Genomic DNA, 15,460 nt, shown 5'->3' with positions numbered 1-15,460 from the left:
CTTTATCTTTCCTCAAAATATTTTAATCCCAAAATACGTAACCCGCTCTATGCTCAAAAACAATTATGTACAACCATAATAAAATAACATTCCAGCAATTTTTGGCCAACACACATTCACACAAATATGCGAACATACACGTACACATATATTTTTTACTTAATTACCAAAATGTTAATACTTCTATAAATATTTTTTTTTTTTTTTATAGAATAGGAAGGAGGACGAGCATATGGGCCACCTGATGGTAAGTGGTCACCAAACGCCCTTAGACATTGGCATTGTAAGAAATGTCAACCATCGCTTATAGCCAATGCGCCACCAACCTTGGGAACTAAGATTTTATGTCCCTTGTGCCTGTAATTACACTGGCTCACTCACCCTTCAAACCGGAACACAACAATATCAAGTATTGCTGTTTTGCGGTAGAATATCTGATGAGTGGGTGGTACCTACCCAGACGAGCTTGCACAAAGCCCTACCACCAGTAAAATATAGTGACGCTTATTAGCATAGGTATTATTATTTTTAAAATAAACCACCAATGTGTTTTTTATAATATAAATATATACGTGTAAGTAGACACTTAAGAACATTACTTAGCAAGATACTTATTTAATTTAAAATAAATATAAAAGTTATTTGAAATCAATACAGCTTACTAATTAACTAAGAAGAGCTTTATCAAATACAGCCATATTGGAAATAATAATTTGTTGAAACATTTTACAAGTTGTTCAAGTCAAATTGTAATTTGTTCATTATATTGATTCTGTTTAATTAAATTAGTAAGAGTTCTATTTACAAATTTAATATAAATGTAAATAATATTTTCGTTGTTTATAATATTTAAATCAATTTTAAGTTTGTTCATAATATTATTGTATATATTAGTACGAAAAGCAACAGAAAGTAAACGATCACATCCGTGCGAAATCTTAGGCATCTAAACTTTAGAGAAAAAATTCCAATAAGTAGGCACTCTTTTCTATGTATAAAATTCTATATCTATTTTCAGGTTTGGTGCAAAATATTTATCAGAAAGTAAATATTTTATCTTCAAGCTTTTAAGACCAAAAATGATCCAAAGCTAGTATGGATTACAAAATTATTTTATGAATACTTTATTATATAATAATAATAATATATTATGTAATATTTTATTATAGCTCTATCGCTCAGCCGTCGCTGCCGCCGACATATATAATGTCGGCGGCAGCGACGGCTGAGCGATAGAGCTGTCTTCTTCTAAATTTGGTGGTACGGGGTCCATCACGATATTGTATCAATAATAACTTAATGTAGGTATAACAAGGATTTATTGTTACAGATCACAATACACAAGTATAATTAGGTACTAAATAAGTAAACCGACAGTTTCGCCTTGGAGGTGTAGACTGGTCGGTTTCTCAAACGCAAGTCTCCATTTCCCGAATGGAAGTGTTTTTATAAACAGTCACCCCACTCCCCAACACGACTCTGTCCACGTGACTTCTACAACGAAAGAAGTCACCGCGTTTACCCGTTACTACTATAGTCAATTCAGCTACTTTTAATTAAAAATATTTTTTTTCCACGACACGGCCAGCCTGACGAGTTACACGCCCTCGTGTTTATCTGTAACAAGACAATCAAATTTGAAGCATTTTTAAAATCTCGGCCAACCTGACCGTAACGTGAAATTACATTGTTTATTCACCACAAAAAAAACTACCAACGAAAGGTTCCTCTAACTGTCATTAACAAAAAAATAAAGTTTTATTGATACAGTAAGATCACATACAACGCTCATGGCCCGGCTGACTCAGCAGCTAGTGGCAACTACTATTGCCACCCATATCGTCATCACCTCATGTGATACGACCAACTCTTCATCTAGACTCTACGAGTCCCAGGTCAATACATGACCGACACAACAATAGTCTCCTACGAGACCCGGGTCCCCGCCACACCACTAGCTGCTCATCGCGCCCTGAACAACCCGAGCGAGTTGCAGTTACGACTACAGACTAGTGCGTGCAGTGCGACCAAATAGCCATGGTATGTGCTCTATTTACTGGTGGCGGTTCCCGCATCACCATCATCCACATTAAACAAATCTAACTCAGCCGGTATATCAGTATGAGGAATCTTTCGTAAACGATCGTGAGCATATTTATAGGTTCTATTACCAGACAACTGTTTTAACAGATAGCGATCACCTTCAAGCAATTCCACAACTTTAAACGGTCCTTTGTATTTAGGATCTAGCTTAGTTTGATTTCTCTCTTCGTTTTGAATTAAGACCAAGTCACCAATGTCAAACTTTACAATTTTAGCCTTATTTTTATCAAATCTAATTTTGTCGTAACTCGCACTCTTTTCTATGTTCCTTCAAGAGAGTCAACCTACCTCCTCGCATCAAATATTAATGCTAGGATCGAAATTGGTATTGGAAAATTGGTTGGATCTCACCGTAGTATTGATAGATTGTATCGCATTAATGATACGATCGGTCGCATCAGCACCGTGGTTCGTGGTGGCACTCACGAAACGCCTTGGTGAAGATAATGCCGTAGAGTCCCGATGCTCCACCAAAGTCACGATCACAAACCGCGGTCTGCGGCAGCTTCCCTCGTGGAGGTGAACGGTTTATTCTTTCAACGACGTTAATCGATTTCTGGAACGTGAGGCACGGTCATGAGACCGTTATTAGGCAATTTTCTTAGTTATCATTGCACAAGATCACTGTTAATTAATACTAATCCAAAGCAGGGTAGGTAAATGAAGAAGGTACAACCTAAATTGTAAAGTTACTAATAAACTTATAAAGTACGACACATAGTTAGCTATTATTGCGTAAAATCAATGTTAATTAAATATCAAAAGCAGAGTAAATAAAGATATTATAGCAACGTAGGCACAAGCTAAATTTTAAAGTTACTAAGAAACTTATAAAGTACAATACATGGTAGACACAGTCTATCGATTTTAAACAAATTAGAACGTACTCACCAGATCTTTTTCATCGTATAATACGTTACCACAAATCATCATCACTTCTTGTCGTAATTTCTTACATGTCGTAATTTGTCTTGTAAATGCTAAGCAATACAGACGCGAATCGAACTGGGCAATATGGGCCAACACATATGACATAGCGATTTCTTCGTGACTTAAATCCTTCCATCTAGTCAACAGTGACGTCATCACACGGCTTGCATATGCCGCATGGGAGATTTGTTACATCCACGACAAGACACTGCCCTTCAGTGCCTTACTGAGAGCTATGATGAGCGATACACCTTCCAGTGGACGTTCATTAACGCAAATATCAATCGTAGCACACCAAGCACGTGGATCAGCATCTGGTTGCTCTATTTCTCTGCTGAATCGCGAACATTGTGCGCCAGTGGAATTCAGATCCCACTTCTGATGTCGGCGGCAGCGACGGCTGAGCGATAGAGCTGTCTTCTTCTAAATTTGGTGGTACGGGGTCCATCACGATATTGTATCAATAATAACTTAATGTAGGTATAACAAGGATTTATTGTTACAGATCACAATACACAAGTATAATTAGGTACTAAATAGGTAAACCGCCTTGGAGGTGTAGACTGGTCGGTTTCTCAAACGCAAGTCTCCATTTCTCGAATGCAAGTGTTTTAATAAACAGTCACCCCACTCCCCAACACGACTCTGTCCACGTGACTTCAACAACGAAAGAAGTCACCGCGTTTACCCGTTACTACGATAGTCAATTCAGCTACTTTTAATTAAAAATATTGTTTTTCCACGACATATATATACTATATGTAATAGAATATTATATAGGCTTACTTGAAACATAACCCAATATAATGCGGCTTAGCCTTTATATTATGATCTTATTATATACGCAAAAAGCATTTAAAGACGGCAATTCACCTACGAGGAATACAATTGGTTTTGTGACAGCGAGGCTTTAGAATAGCTTGGCTTAACAATAACTTATACATACATACGATCATATATTGAAAGAAAATTTGATTCATATCTTTATTTACCGCTGTTAGTAGCTTTATATAAAGTTATATAGCTGAACATATGTTTTTTTTAAATTGTATATTGTAAATTAGATTTTTTATGTGGTTTTTATTTGTACTTTTGATTTTTATTGTTACTTTTTAAGTTTATAAGTTACTTTTTAAGAAAACTATTAAAGGTAAGGTAAAAATAAGCTATTATATACTTATACTTAGTTCTATTTAGACATTTTCAAATATATTTTGTTATAAATAGAATATCACATAATACCAAAAAGATTTAAACAGTAAGATTTTATATCAATAAGATTCGATATGACCCAAAAACGTCCACACACGGTGAGATTAATTCACTAAATTTAGTAGCAGCGGTCGCATTTGTATATCGTGAATTATATTAAGAAATAATTCATCGCACTTATAAGGTGATATATTGACGAATATTTCACGCATATTCTAAAAGCTAACTAACTAAAATAACAAAAGAACATATTATTTTACAATATTATGTCGGAAATATATTAAATTCAAGAGCTGTTACTAATAATTTATACTCTCTATCTCTCGAATATTTAGAGGAAAGCTTTGTGCAAATCTGTCTGGGTTAAGCACACAGCACTTCTTAGTGTATTCTAGCTTGCATAGTGAGTGAGCCAGTATAATTAAAAACACAAGACACATAACTTCTTAGTTCTCACTTCGTTGATTTACGTTACTTATATTATTCAAGAATATCAATCAATAAACTATAATGTATCTTAAAACTGTATCAACTACATCACGCCTCATTATTCATCTTAAAGGCAAAGTTGAAAGTCCAAACATAGACTCAAAGGTTGAGTTAGAGTCAACAGAATTCTGCTTTGATAAATAAATAATCACGGTCGAGTTTAGTTAGGGTGAGCAAAGGACGGATATATTTACGTATTTTGAACCTTATACCAATACAAATAAAAACCACTGGTTTGAAATTAAACGTTGTGTGGGAGTGTACAAGGGTCACGGAGATCCAATTTCTTTAAGAATATAGTTTGAAGTTTATTGTTTCAAAGTGCCTTTCTGAATGGTAGAGTAACTTTAGTTTCTCTTAATGAAATCGCCTGTACATGGAAAAGGCTTACGCTAAACTTGTTCAGTTTAAGTATTCTTTCTGTTCTTCTTAATTTTATGGGGAATTTTAAGAAATTTCGTTGCCTTTAGTTAGTATTCGATAGGAGGTTTAAACACGATTAAGTTTTTCTAACCTATTAAGACTTATGAACTAGTATATTGTTGCATTTTTAACTTTGGACAACTTTGATAATTATTAATTGATTAATTGTTTTGGGGGAAATAAATGAGGTATCATAATAAAAATTTCGGATACGTCTGGTAAAAACAATGGTAGATTTTTATTTTTACTTGTTTTATTTTATATATGTCTAATATACATAAATTACGTTCGTTTTTATTTTAATTAATTCTCTATTAAAGATTGTCTCTATATTAGAAAGTCCATATGAGTAGTAAGTTACATATATATATATGTGTGTGTGTGTGTTCAGTTTTTTTGTTTGTGCTTAGCTTTACATAGGTTGAAAATGTCATGAATGACGACGCTGACTATAAGCCGATTAATGCCGGCTCATTTAAAAAAAATACTTCTAATTAAATTTTATTCAATTCGATTTATCAGTTATATTAAATAAAAACATGCTAATATAATAATATATAATGATTGAAGGGGCAAAGTGCGCAGATTAAATGGCACTAAGCTCAATTTTGGTTATTTCTTTGTGTTTTTTTATACGAATTGTTGAGGATATAATCAAGTTCTACTTTTTTATAGAATAGGAAGGCGGACGAGCATATGGGCCACCTGATGGTAAGTGGTCACTAAACGCCCTTAGACATTGACATTGTAAGAAATATTAACCATCGCTTACATCACCAATGCACCACCAACCTTGGGAACGAAGATGTTATGTCCCTTGTGCCTGTAATTACACTGGCTCACTCACCCTTAAAACCGGAACACAACACTACCAAGTACTGCTGTTTTGCGGTAGAATATCTGATGAGGTAACTACCCAGACGAGCTTGCACAAAGCTCTACCATCAGTACTTTGACAAAGCTCGACATATAAATAATAATAACGACTTTTAGATCCGTAAATAATTAAAATAAATAAAGTAACAGACTGTACATATCACACTGATGATTAGCTCATCTCCTTTTGGAAATCCTTTTAGCTTAATCCACCACGCTGCTCCGATGCGGGTCAATTGATGCAAATGGCCGATTTTCATCCGGTTTCCTCACAATATTTTTTCATAACCACACATGAAAAATCAATGGCTTGCCCAAGTTTGAACTCCGAATAATTGGTTAAGATTTACGTATTCTAACCACTGCGCCATCACCGTGAATCTATCCAGAGTTATTTAGACTACATACAGTAACTATTCTTAATTTTTATTTGTATTTATTTAAGGCTTATTTGTTATATATATAAAAAAAACTATATAAAAACATTTAATGATATAATATAATTTCATGTATATATATGTGTACCGAGCAAAACTGACAGGGAACTCGAATCGGTCTACCTTGATTTTTAATTTCCATTTTTTAGCCTACAAAAGTGAAAATATATAAGCTATACGTTTTTACCAGCAGCTTCGCTCGCCTGTTCGAGGGGTTGGCAGGATAAATTTTCCGCCGTAATAGTCAGACAGACAGACAAAGCTACTTACAATTAGTATAAATAGATAACAACTCCAGTTGCCTTCGTAGTATTTTCAAGGAGTGTAAAATAATAACCCATAATTAAAAAATGTTTTAATTTATTTATGAATTAACTACATATTTACAAACATCTGCACCAAATACTTATTTTTTCTTAGTTGGTATCACGAAGCTCATTAAAGTAACGACTGAAAAATAACAGACATATTAATAAAGATTAATAATAATTTAATTATTCTACCACCAAACAACAATATTAAATATTGTTGTGTGGTGAAAGGTAAGCAGGCTAGTGTAACTGTAGTTACACTGGCAAGGGATATAACATCTTAATTCTCAAAGTTGGTAGCGCATTAGCGATGTAAGCGATGGTTAACATTTACATTGCCAACGTCTATGAGCGTTGGTGACCACTTACCATCAAGTAGCTCATGGGATCGTCCGCCTACCTATTAAACAAAAAAAGTTTTGGAATGGTTAATTTTTCTTACATCGCCATTTCAATGGATAGTAGTGACCACTCACTATCAGATGGCCCATTTGCCAGCCCACCTACATATTTCATAAAAAAGTACGTAGTAAAATGTTCTTCATAATAAACTAAGGTCTAATAATGGCTTTGAAGTTTACAAACTAATAGGTCTAAGAGTAAAAGTTGCCATATTATGGGTAACCACGACATGCAAAAATGACACTTAGCATCTTAAGTTCATTACATCTCAAATTTTCATATTTGCAGATTTCAAGATATTTTCTATAATTGAACTACCAAGCACGAGATTTGCAAATTATGAACATAACCACATAAAAGCCTCAATGGTGCTTCCTACTTGCAAGACCACAAAATAATACCTTTAATTTTCTAATTATAATTATATTTAATAAACAATTATTTATTGCCATTTGTATATAAAAAAATAATGGAAAAAGTGTGCATATATGAAAATGGGCCTGTGATTATGCTTCATGGTAGACCCTAGTACCACTAGGGTCCATATGCCTACTACAAAACACACACAGGTTTTTACTGGTAAAAAGGGTTTGTGCAATCTAGTCTGGGTAAGTAACACATACTCATCAGATTCTACTGCAAAACAGCAGTACTTGTTATTGTTTTGTTCCGGTTTGAAGGGTGAGTAAGCCAGTATAATTACAGGCACAAGGGACACAACATCTTAGTTCCCAAGGTTGTTGGCGCATTGGTGATGTAAGCGACGGTTAACATTTCTTACAATACCAATGTTCATTATTTAAAAAAATGTATATAATAAAATAAGTTACTCACTTGTCATAGTTCCCGCCATAGTAAAGAAAGGTACGACGCAGCCAATATTCAATAACACAGGAAATATGACGTTACCAACCAAAGACCCAGTACGACCAATCGTCATGACCAACCCGATGGCTAAAGACCTGAAAAATAAATCAAGTTACCACCAACCAGAAGACCACATCTTTTAACTTCAGGGAGACGGTATCTCTTTATAATTGCCTTGTACGATCTACTAAGATGGATTGAGTCATAATATATTTATTTTGTCTTATAATATTATGTCATAATTATAATTCATTAGATATTTAAATTTTGAACACAATTTTGAACCCTTCAGAGATCTATTTGACAAACATATTTATTATTTGCTCGCCTTGTTTGACATAAATATTTGTTATTTGCTCGCCTATACTAAGATATTTATAAATTATATAAATAGACTAGCTGACTCATGCCAACTTCGTTGGGCGGCAAACATTTTTACTTGTGATCGATTGGCCGAACATTAATAAATTTGTCTCGCGTATTTGATATTTTAAATTATCTCCTAAACTATGCAACCAAAAAACAAACTGTAAAAATAATTTTATCTAAATAAAATGTCCTTAGTAATAAAGATTTTTTTTAATGGATTGACGTGTTATATATGAAAAAAAAACTGTCTAATATACAGTACAGTAACAGCCTGTTAATGTCCCACTGCTGGGCAAAGGCCTCCTCTCCCTTTTGAGGAGAAGGTTTGGAGCTACCAACCCGCATTGGAGCAGCGTGGTGGAATAAGCTCTAAACCTTCTCCTCAAAAGGGAGAGGAGGCCTTAGTCCAGCAGTGGGACATTAAGAGGCTGTTATTGTTACTGTACTTAATATTGTAAAGTAATTATTCAATAATGTTTCAACTACTATATTATATACCACTAAATCAATTACGCAACTAATTTTACCGTGCAAAGTTTAATAATGTACATGATAATGTTACACAATATAGAACAATATTTCTCCTACAACGCTTATTAATAGCTAATTTTACTACACAATTAATCATAGTGATAATAATCGTCGACGCTTTCAGAGTCATAAATTAAAGGTGTTCATCTTATGGTTTATTTATATACAGACGATGGTATAAATTGAGTTGTTTGTCTTTATAGTTTTACTACTAAATTAAACGCAAGTTATTCAACACTATTATTTATTACTCCTGTATAACATACGTTATTCATTGAGGAATATTTGTCATATTTCAGGGAGACTAGGACTTTTATCATTATAAAGGGGATGATTCATCATATATACTATAATGTTAAGGCTATATATTATGAATATAATATTCATTTTAGTATCGTGTATTGAAATAATTAATTTAATTTTATATAAAAAAATTAAAGCGATTATTTTGCTTTTTTTTTTTTTTTTATAGAATAGGAAGGCGGACGAGCATATGGGCCACCTGATGGTAAGTGGTCACCAACGCTCTTAGACATTGGCATTGTAAGAAATGTCAACCATTGCTTACATATCCAATGCGCCACCAACCTTGGGAACTAAGATTTTATGTCCCTTGTGCCTGTAATTACACTGGCTCACTCACCCTTCAAACCGGAACACAACAATATCAAGTATTGCTGTTTTTATGGTAAATTCAATGACTACATTAAATAATATAGTTAATAAAATTTGAAATATAACTTTAAAATAAAATTAAATATATAAAAACAAAAGTTGTCGCAAATTACTTTTACACACACAAACATAAAAACTCATTGGTGCCTCCTCGGGTTTGAAACTACATCCAACGTTTCTAACTGTTCATCGTCTCGGCTTTTGTAAAAGTATACAATTTAGAATTTCCCCTAAATTCAAGCAAACGTTCCCTCGAATTGAAGGAGACAATGAGAAATTACGATTTTCTTTGAATTTAAAGAACATTTGTAGCAAATAACATTATCTGTTGCTATCATGACATTTAACGTAAGTTTAATGGGTATTTAGTTGTGTCTACGTAATGAATAATGATGGAAATTTTTTATGTTTTGTCCATGTTCTAGCAAGTAGTACATTTTTTTTAAGTAGCGATTTATTATAACTTATTAGACGGGACAACGTATATTTTAATCTGAGTTTTTTCATGGGATTATCGAAAGACGTGTCTGTATTTTGGGTACAAATTAACAGTGATGGGTAAAATATAAACAAAATATATACATATATATATATATATATATATATATATATATATATATATATATATATATATATATATATACTACTCGTTACTACATACATACACATATAGATAGATTATTTTATCTCTTAACTGTATAAAAATAATTTGATATTTCGACAGGCAAATTGTGGCACATTTTAATCCGGCATATGTACGTTTTCTTACGATGTTTAGGCTAAGGATAGCCGCCAAGCACGAGATGATGATAAGATGATGAATTATTATTAGCACTAATTTAGCACATGAAAAGTGGTGCTCCCCTGAGTTTACACGCAAAATCATTGGTTACGATTAACGTTTGCTAACAACACTCAGCCGCCTCGGCTTTCTATCTATTGGATAAGTAATTGTACTTAGTAGCAGAATTTTGTGCAAGCCTTTCTGGGTATGTACAACCCGCTTATGACATATTCAACCGCCAAACAGCAATTCTTACTATTGAGTCTGTGTAACTATAGGTACAAGAGATTATTACAGCTTAGTTTCCAAGATTAGTACCATTGACGATGTTAGGAATGGTTAATATTTCTTTCAGCGCCAGTGTTTATTATTCTGACCGGTTACTATCAGGAAGGACGCCTGTCCACCTTCCAATTTTAAAATGAAAAAAAAATAAAAAGCGAGATTTAGAATTATACTAACCTTGTTGTGGTTGGGAATTGATCTATGACCATAAATTGGTTAAGACTCAATTCGATTTGACCAAGCGCTGTTATAGTTGAAAATAATGCTACTATTGCAATTTTCGAGTTCGCCCATCTAAGTCCAATTGTAGTTGCTACACACAGTATTCCGCACACTATGAATAAGTTTTTTTTCCCGACTTTATTAACTAATACACCACCGATAACATAAGGGACGATGCATATTGACCCCATTATAATGCTGTTTATGTACGTTTCAGTTCCACTTATTTTCTGAAAAAGGAGCAATGTATTACGCAATTGTACAATTATGTCGCCATAATGTTTGGTAGTACAAGTATCTTCAAACTTCATATGATAATATTATAATATAAAAAAACAATAACGCAAGAGTATTTGCAGAAATAAAATGATTTTTTTTATTTCTGCAAATACTCTTGCGTTATTGGCCACCTGATGGTAAGTGGTCACCAACGACCATAGAAGTTGGCATTGTAAGAAATGTTAACCATCGCTTACATCACCAATGCGCCACCAACCTTGGGAACTAAGATGTTATGTCCCTTGTGCCTGTAATTACACTAGCTCACTCACCCTTCAAAACCGGAACAAAACAATACCAAGTACTGCTGTTTTGCGGTAGAATATCTGATGGGTAGGTGGTACCTACCCAGACGAGCTTGCACAAAGCTCTACTACCAGTAAATAAATGTATCAAATTATTTCACAAAACCAACATTCCTTTTTATATTATGTACCAGTAAAGACTGATTGACAAGTCTCCATTTGATTGCCAATAGATATTAACAGTGACGTGAAAGAAATAAAACTATTTGGCCATAATAAAGCAAAAAGCCCGGGGAGCGTGCCTCAGGCGCTCGCCTATTTTCGGGCGCATTTTTAGTACTAGTTTAGATCTAGGATTAGTTTAGAGTTAGTTTTAGCGTAACTTTTCTAAATATCCGAACTATCAAAATGTTTTAAGCAAAACTTTTTTTGCATTATTGTGATACAAAAGCATTCCACTAGTATTCGTTTCATTTTTTTTAAATACTAATTTCCGCGTTTGTGAGGTGTTTGGTATTTTATGTCCTTTACTGTAACCCCAGACAACGTATCCAAAAATTTCATAATGATTGAGCGATAACTTAAAACGTGAAAACGTAACAAACAGACAAACCAACCGCTTTCGTATTATAATATTAGTAAATAGTACTTAAATAGATATTTTTGAGTAGCTACTGTATTTCCATTAATTTTGTAATAATATTTTTATTAATATAGGACTTATGACGTGGGACACAAATCCTACTATGATGGTTTTTAGTTCCAGATATAATATTCTCTGTGTCGGACGTTGTCACCATACAAATACGCGGGGCACGTGTAAACAACACCGCAGCTTAGTGGGTCAACCATGTCGGTGGAATCCCACTTTGATCTTTTCAATTTCATTCTGCTTGCTACGCCATACATATTGACTTCAGAACTCCCAGGGCTAATCTCTTGCGTATGCTATATGCAAGGCCATTGCACGTCTATGCACTATCAACTTTGAGATCTAAGATATAAACTTTCTGTGAATGGCACTTTCTCTCATATTACTAACATATTGAACACAGCAATTCCACATATTGATCATTGGCTACTGCCAATTGATAACCAATGAACGGATTTTAATTACCTTATCCTCAGATTCGCAAGCTAAATAAAGTAAAAATCAAAGTCCATTAAAACTATATGTTATTCTTGTGCTATGATTTGTACTATAATTTTAATTCCATAGGTTAATGACCTACGTGCCTTTGATATTATAAGTAATTAGTAATTTTTACACAGTTCTGTTTGCTTTAAGTATAGCTTTTTAGAAAGGATTTGACTCCAGTCCATCTCTCTCTATCGCAGTCATCGATAGTCAGTGTTTATAACTATGGCATTTATACGTGATATGTTTAATAGGACAAATATATAAACTAATTTCATTACTTTTAAAGTATTTCAAGATTTTTTTTATAAAATAGAAGTAAAATGATTTCTCATTAATACGAAAACTGCTTACAGGCACACATATATCATGCGGAGTTGCATTAAAACTTTTCATTCTCAAATCGTGGGTATACGCATCCAACATCACGCATAAGTCTTGATTATTTTCATCGGCATAGTGTTCCACGATCGTTGACACCTGCGGAAACCACAACCTGATCACGTTGAACCTGAAAATATTTGCGTAAGCTTTGATATTTTATCGCTACACTAAAAAAAAGTAAGACATGTTCGCCCAGCGGTCGAAATAGGACAACAACCTTTACTAAAAAATTAAGGAAAATAATATATGTGAATTTGAGTTATTCAAATACATATATATATGTTTATGTATATATATTTTACTTTTATTTCAACTTTTTATTGATAAATATGAAACTAAAACATCAAAAGCTATCAAACAAAAAAAAGTAAATCGGTTAATATACACAGGAGAAAAAGGTACAGAATTGTTTTGTCTTTGCATACTTAAATATAGATTATTTTAAAATATTTAATTTACGTATATTACGTTCCCTTCCAATCTACAAAATCTACAAAATAAAATAAATTTATTGTAAAATACAAATGAAACAGAGTAAAATGTTATAACACTTGCCCCCTTTTCTTCAAAAATCATTCCATTAAAGGTTGTCTGAAAGATATAAGAACTTTTAACACTTATTGTCCTAATCTTTCATTTAAGGTGAATTATGTAACGCATTTACATAGACCTTGTTGGGTAGAAGCACTTCTATTATTATATATTTTTATTCTAATTTTTGTGAAAATTCTATTCTATAATTGTGATAAAATTGTTTCGTATACGAAGTTTTTATTTACTATGGTATGTTTGACGATCGCCCGAAAGGAAGCCTGAACCGACCTCGATATTTTTTTTTTCTATATTGACACAAATATAACTCATAATATATATATATATATTGAAATAAAGTTAACGATGATTATTTAGCTAAATAACAGTTTTGCGACGTAATCGCCAATAATACATAGTTACTATCTTGTGTTATAAGCTTATACGCAGTTCTATAAGAACTCAAATCATAGCATACTCATAGAATATTGAAAGACAACGTAAGGTGATACGCTATTTTGAAACGTGTGTCGTTCAAATATCATAATTATAATTGTCTAAGTCGCATATCACGTACTGTTATTTTATGATCATTCTGCGGGAGAGCTTAAATTTTCTTCTTTCAGAATATCTGTACCGATCCAATTTATATTAGAATAGTAAGGGACACAATTATTTTTCAATTCTTATGACTCTTATTCAAAATAATATTCTACTTATAATATTTACTGAGCAATAGTATTAGTACATCTCATTTCTTTGTAAAGAAGTTTGATAAAAAAATACTATAAATGCAAAAAATAACCAATCTCGATATTTTTGCTAGCGGTACTTAGACTGAAGTCTACAAAGGCTATATCAATATGTAACAGCATTTGGAACGAATACATCTGTGGCGAATAATTGCTTGATACGTTGAAATGTAGCGACAGGAAAAGCAATTCGAATTCACATTTCTAACTTTAATAAGAATAGTAACACGCAGACTGATAATATATGTTCTATGTTCCTATATATAATGATTCGTTATTTAAGTCAGTAACCGACCGTTTCTGAGCTACGGGTAAGTAGTGGTCACAGTCGTTCATATACTTCACATAGGTTCATGGGACTTTAAGCCTTATGAAACTATATTTTAAGAACGCTTTTTAATAACACCTCGAGAGATTCATAAACCTATATACTAAATTTATTTTAAGTTATCTAGCTGCTTAAGTGTAATTGTGTGATAATACGTTTAATATTATTAGGACAATGACATTATACTCACAAATTCATAATAAAAAAATTCATGGTGCAAAACAGTAGCACGTATAAGCCCAAAGGTCGATGGAACATTGGTTTGACGTTATGAAAACCAACAGACAACATGTGACAAAAGCTCTTCGGTGATTCGTGCTCTGGTGTTTCATCGATTGACAATTTATTTTTATCTTTCCACATATTTACAAACTGCAAAAAAAACATGCTTAAGTCAGTCACTCAAAATATTCAAAAACACTGTAGATTATTATCAATTCTTCTTATACTATAAAACAATGAAGAACTCCGAATACGCGTGTCCCTATCCTAATATAATATCCCTATAATATCCCTTAGAGGATGGCATGTAGAAAAATTACGCAGAGTGTGTCTGCTCTGACTATGCGCAAAATATTTGTCAACGTCATGTGAGATGCAGAAGATATGACGAAAAATATTTTGAAGACATGTTCACTAAAATTTATGTATTAACGGTAAACAAGATAACATTTATATATAAATGTTGATTAATTAGACGAGAACAGCACATGGTAAGAGACAAAAAAGAACTGTGGCTCGTCAATGGGTGACGTCAGCCAGATGGTGATGATGACACTTTATGTAAGAAGATGAGAAATAAATTACTTTTAACACTCGTTTTAAAAACACATACCCTTGACTGCCAAAGATAAACAAAAAGACGGTAAATTTTATATATTGAAAGA

General features: G+C 33.0%; 2 protein-coding genes across 3 annotated transcripts in view; one reads left to right on the top strand and one right to left on the bottom strand.

Moving 5' to 3' along the window:
• Positions 1–15,460, top strand: part of LOC126774681 (hemicentin-2-like) — a 319,165-nt gene that overhangs the window by 74,868 nt on the left and 228,837 nt on the right. The window lies entirely within an intron of this gene.
• The window catches only part of LOC126774674 (organic cation transporter 1-like), a 32,449-nt gene continuing 23,802 nt past the window's right edge, over positions 6,814–15,460 (bottom strand). Inside the window, exons 6-10 of the mRNA XM_050496208.1 lie at positions 14,764–14,945; positions 12,933–13,089; positions 10,872–11,146; positions 8,018–8,145; positions 6,814–6,920 (exon numbers count right to left, since the gene is read on the bottom strand). Coding sequence (XP_050352165.1) covers positions 6,877–6,920; positions 8,018–8,145; positions 10,872–11,146; positions 12,933–13,089; positions 14,764–14,945 — 786 coding nt within the window. The 3' untranslated portion in view covers positions 6,814–6,876. The remainder of the gene's footprint in view (positions 6,921–8,017; positions 8,146–10,871; positions 11,147–12,932; positions 13,090–14,763; positions 14,946–15,460) is intronic.

The sequence above is a fragment of the Nymphalis io genome, chromosome 17 (assembly GCF_905147045.1).
Source record: "Nymphalis io chromosome 17, ilAglIoxx1.1, whole genome shotgun sequence".
Lineage (NCBI taxonomy): Eukaryota > Metazoa > Arthropoda > Insecta > Lepidoptera > Nymphalidae > Nymphalis > Nymphalis io.
This window is presented reverse-complemented; position numbering and strand designations above follow the sequence as displayed.